The 5667-nt window shown below is 37.1% G+C and overlaps 1 protein-coding gene across 2 annotated transcripts in view; it reads left to right on the top strand.

Moving 5' to 3' along the window:
* The window catches only part of WASF1 (WASP family member 1), a 23634-nt gene extending 18245 nt beyond the window's left edge, over nt 1-5389 (top strand). For both annotated transcript variants that reach the window (XM_006156988.2, XM_006156987.2), the window contains exons 6-8: nt 1241-1420; nt 2699-3327; nt 4534-5389. In XM_006156988.2, coding sequence (XP_006157050.1) covers nt 1241-1420; nt 2699-3327; nt 4534-4691 — 967 coding nt within the window. In that variant the 3' untranslated portion in view covers nt 4692-5389. The remainder of the gene's footprint in view (nt 1-1240; nt 1421-2698; nt 3328-4533) is intronic.
* The last annotated feature ends 278 nt before the right edge of the window (nt 5390-5667 follow it).

Genomic DNA, 5667 nt, shown 5'->3' with positions numbered 1-5667 from the left:
AGAGGTTTTTGCTATAGGGCGCGTGTGCTCACCAGAAAGACAGAGAGACAAAAAGCAAGAAATCATCCCCCAGGGACGCCACAGTCCCTTCTCCTCCATTCTCCTCTTGGGATCTTGGGCATGCACACACACGCACCTGACGTGAATCGCGGTCGACTACATGGGAGTCCAGCAACATAGCCATTATACTATTTGCTGATCCCATGAACTATTTTAGTAGAAATACTCATCTGAGAGATACTACTTATGTACATCATCGAGAGAGAGAAACCAAAAGACTTGAGCTTTAAAAAATGGATAGGCAAGCAATTATTCTGCTATAGTTAGGAAATTAGGGTTTTTATATGACCCACTAGTACAAATACAATTTCTGACTCGCTCTGTATACATTTATTACATTCACCTTTGTCCCCAGAATGTGCTACAATAAGTAAATATTTATAAACCATCTCATACTCAAAGTAACTAAAATTTTGCTGAAATCTAATCTAAGTCACATGTCGCTGTGTTACTCAGCTATTTGTTAAGTATCCTAGCACCTTTGAGAAGACCAAAAGGGAAAAAAAATGATGCAGCTAGCCACCATTGATGCTAACTTCAGGGAGGCCTTTCTACCTAATGCAAGATTTTTGGAAGTCATCCGTCAGTTTGTATATTCAGCCTGTTGTTGGTATTTTCTTGAGAAGAAAAAGAAATAGATGCAAAAGCTTTGAACATGATTTGCTGAAAGTTATTTTTTTGTTCATAAGATTCTGTAGGTAATACTTTTCTTCCTTAGAAATTGAATTATAATTCTTTTACAAAATAATAAAATAATTGGTGCTCATTGCAGCACCTAAAGATTGCATTGTGAATAACAGTCAATTGTTTTAAAAGCAGGATTAGTGTGTGCTCACTGAGAGAGACAGAGAGAAAGGAAAGGAAGTTAGAAAGCACTTCTTCCCTCCATGGAAGATGGTCAACTTCAATTCCTTCTCCATTTCTCCTTTTGGAATTTTGGGCATACATAGACATACCCCCAATGTGTTTTTAAGCCCCTGGGTTTGAAACTTGAACTACAACAGTTGGCGATGTGGGATCCAGCTATCTACTGTGCCACCGACTGACCTAGTAAAACTTTTAAAGAGGGTTCTTAAAATAGTTCAAATTGACATTTAAAAGGTAAACTTTAAGTGTCATGTAGAATACTATTTCTCTAATAATTCAAGAAAAATTACTTAATATTGTGTATTTCTTTTAGACCTCAGACATATGTGGATCATATGGATGGATCTTATTCACTTTCTGCCTTGCCATTTAGTCAGATGAGTGAGCTTCTGACTAGAGCTGAGGAACGGGTCTTAGTCAGGCCACATGAGCCACCCCCACCTCCACCAATGCATGGAGCTGGAGATGTGAAACCCATACCCACCTGTATCAGGTATGTTGGGACGAGCATATGATGTTTCATCTTAGGGGTTGGTAATCTTTTTATTTAAAGGACCAGTTAATAAATATTTTACAGATTCTAAATATACAGTTTATGTCACAGGCACTCAGTCTGTCATTGTCACATGAAAACAACAGCATAGACAATACATAAACAAAGAAATGTGTCTTTCTTTTTAAATTTTTGCCAGAATGTATGTGTGCTACTTGGAGAGAGAGAAACAGAGAGAGGGAAAGTGATAAAGAACCCCCTCACCATTCCCTGGGGAGGTGGTCATGCCACAGTCTCTTTTCTCTTTCTTCCTCCTTTTCGGGTTTTGGGCACGCACATGCATACCTAGTATGTTTTTCAAGCCTCCGGGTTCAGTACTACAACCACACAATCAGCCATGTGGGATCCAGCTGCCTTAACCACCACGCCATGATTTGACCTCAGTGTGTCTCTCAATGGAATTATATTTACAAAAACAGGGAACAGGTCAGATTGGCCTTTTGGACATAATTTGCTATCCTCTGATTGGAGCTGACATATTCTCCTAGGGAAATTTAGCTAATAAAGGTTTGTTTTGAAGATTAAAGTGTATTTTAGTTTAGTTTATCCTTCTTGTCAAACTATGTGACAAGAAAAATGAACAATTTTTGGAATGTGGTAAGGGTCTAAGAAATGGAAACCAGAGATATGGTTATGAACGTTGATTTGATATTAAGGAAAATACTTTAAGAATTTCAGAGAGAATAAGCAACTGCTTGTAAGATGTCAGTAATTGTCAGTAAATTTAATCTTGTCAGTTAATCATGTTAGATACTATCCAAATGATAAGTTTTTAGTAGAGAAATTTTCTAGTAGACAAATAGCAATTGGCTTTACAATTTGCAGTTAAAATTCAGCCTTCCATCACTGACTTATTTGACGTTCTATCCCCAGGAAAAAAGAGGACTGTACATTTTCTTTTGTGGTTTGTAATTAGGTGTCATTGATTTAACTGAAATGACATATGATGAGGCTTAATAGCTTCAGTGTAAATACACCATTGGCCAGAAGTATTATAACAAATATTGCAATATGTTAAATGTTGAATCATTACAGAGGTTCATATCACAGTGTAGAATTGAGTACTTTATTTATCAAAGTAAGTATAACATACTTCAGTAGATATGAAAGTTGTATGAAAAAAATGACTGTATAAAATATTACAAACTATCCATTAATTTTCTTGTTAATGCATTTTTTTGTTCTAACTTGCTGAGTTTTTTTTTTTAATCATTTCAGTTCTGCTACAGGTTTGATAGAAAATCGCCCTCAGTCACCAGCTACAGGCAGAACACCTGTGTTTGTGAGCCCCACTCCCCCACCTCCTCCACCACCTCTTCCATCTGCCTTGTCAACTTCTTCATTAAGAGCTTCAATGACGTCAACTCCTCCCCCACCAGTACCTCCCCCTCCTCCACCTCCAGCCACTGCTTTGCAAGCTCCAGCAGTACCACCACCTCCAGCTCCTCTTCAGATTGCCCCTGGAGTTCTTCACCCAGCTCCTCCTCCAATTGCACCTCCTCTAGTACAGCCCTCTCCACCAGTAGCTAGAGCCGCCCCAGTGTGTGAGACTGTACCAGTTCATCCACTCCCACAAGGTGAAGTCCAGGGGCTGCCTCCACCCCCACCACCGCCTCCTCTGCCTCCACCTGGCATTCGACCATCATCACCTGTCACAGTTGCAGCTCTTGCTCATCCTCCCTCTGGGCTACATCCAGCTCCATCTACTGCCCCAGGTCCCCATGTTCCATTAATGCCTCCATCTCCTCCATCACAAGTTATACCTGCTTCTGAGCCAAAGCGTCATCCGTCAACCCTGCCTGTAATCAGTGACGCCAGGAGTGTACTACTGGAAGCAATACGAAAAGGTAATTTTCTCAGAACCACGAAAAGCATTACTATACTAGAATTGGAAATTTTCTAAATATTTAAGACAGTAATTTAGAAAATGATTTGTAAATCACTTATAATCATTTATAAAATTTTAAGTGGTCATGTTTTTGTACAAATGGCCTTTAGGAAGTAAAGCTATGTTCCACTGACATTTTAAGTTTTTTTAAGAAAATATATTAAGTAATTGATTTTTGTACTTAGTACGGATTATTTTTTTTTTTTTTGGAGAGATTTTTGCTATAGGGCCGTGCGCTCGCTAGACAGGCAGAGAGAGACAGAGAGATAGAAAGCGAGAAATCACCCCCCTGGGGGGATGACCACACCGCAATCCCTTCTCCATTTTCCTCTCGGGATCTTGGGCACACACTCACACGTGCCCAGAGTAAGTTTAAGCCACTGGGTCCAGGACTCAAACAGTGGTTGACCACGTGGGAGTCCAGCGACATAGCCATTATGCTAACTGCTGGTCCCCTTAGTAGGGATTCTTAAAATGTTTATCGAGTGAATGAGAAATTTAAAGTATGAGGCTTAAATCGTACAGAAAGTTTAATTAAGCCCCTTAATTTGGGTTTAATATGTGTATTAACTCTTTTAAAATAGTATTTTCTTCAGTGTTAAGGTTATTCATTTGAGGTATCAGTGACACTTGCTCTGCCAGATACCTTTAAAGGATTAAGGTCCTCTCATAATAACAAAAGACTTCTCATATTCATTAATTTATTCAGTCCACATTTCCTAAGCAGCTACTGTATACCAGGCACTAACAGTAAAGAATGAATAATAGTGCCTTTCTCTTAAGTGTGGGGAGGCAATTAAGCCACAGATAATATATTTAACAGTGTTTGATTTATTTGACCATAGAGGAGACAAGAAATGTGTCACTGGTTAAGTGTTTAGGGGGTGGTAAACAGGATGGTATAGTAGACCATAATGGATAAATAAACTATAGATATCCACTGAAGATAGCTGGTAAGTTTCACAAACTACTATTACAGATGACAATGTAATGAAAGGTTTAATGTCTAAATTAATTATTCCTGTAAATGTTTAAAAATAGATCTTGCTTTTTTATTTTCATATTAGTATTTCTCATACGTATTTGATTTTATTCCTGAAAGATTAATAATGTCTAGTACTAAGTATTTCGATGTAAAATGAATGGTTTGGGTTTGCTGTATCAGGTATTCAGCTACGCAAAGTAGAAGAGCAGCGTGAACAGGAAGCTAAACACGAACGCATTGAAAATGATGTTGCCACCATCCTGTCCCGCCGCATTGCTGTGGAATATAGCGATTCAGAAGATGATTCAGAATTTGATGAAGTAGATTGGTTGGAGTAAGAAAAATGCATTGATAAATATTACAAAACTGAATGCAGATGTCCCTTGTGGTGCTTGTTCTTTGAAAATGTTTGGTCATTCTAGTGTTTTGCTTTCTTTTCCTTATAATAAATAACCCTTTTTCTCCATCATTTTTGGTTTCTAAGAAAATATTAGCATACATTTCAAACTAAATATTTTACAGTGACTTATTTTTTTCCCCCCTGAAAAGACATAATTTGGTCAAATAAACCACTAAGTATTAAGCATGGACAGCTGTTGTTAGAGTAGCAAATTCAGTTTTTTGATATCTCTTAATTGTGCACTTTGTGAATTTTAATTTAAAGAAAGCAGCTGAGATTGAAATCTTGAGGGCAGCTGTATCTGTTAATGAGCCTTATTACATTTCCTGATGCTTAGAAGAGGAAACACTGCCTTGATATGAATACACTCAGAAAGTATCTTTAGCTTGTAGCTTTGACCTCTCTCAAAGGAATGCTTGAACTTTTTTTAATTATTGTTTTATTGTTTTTAATACTTGCCTTATTTGAATGTTTAGCAGTACCCCCTTCCTACTTATATATTGTGTGGTACGATTTTGCTTGCCTATAGGAGTTTAAAAATTTTCCATGTGAAATACTCTGACTTAAACATACATGTAACTTACATAACTGTTAAGCATAACAGTCTGATTTAATAAATGGTTCATTTTAAAGGTTCATGGTTGTTGCCCTTTGAATAAAACAATTTCTGATAATTTATTAAATGCTGTAAAGTAGTCTCTCAAAGTACATAAATAGTAAACAAGAACTTAAAAAACAACTTAAGCTATATAATTTTCTCTTAATTGTACAGATTTATATTTGCTAGTATGAGAAGTAGCTTTTATGTCATCTTTTTCTAAGGTCACAATATCTGTATTTCTTCATGTATTGTGATCTTAAAATCTCAAGTTGCCATCTAATCTCAGCATACTTAGAATTCGGTTCAACAGCAT

Source organism: Tupaia chinensis, unplaced genomic scaffold (assembly GCF_000334495.1).
Source record: "Tupaia chinensis unplaced genomic scaffold, TupChi_1.0 Scaffold000527_1, whole genome shotgun sequence".
NCBI lineage: Eukaryota > Metazoa > Chordata > Mammalia > Scandentia > Tupaiidae > Tupaia > Tupaia belangeri.
This window is presented reverse-complemented; position numbering and strand designations above follow the sequence as displayed.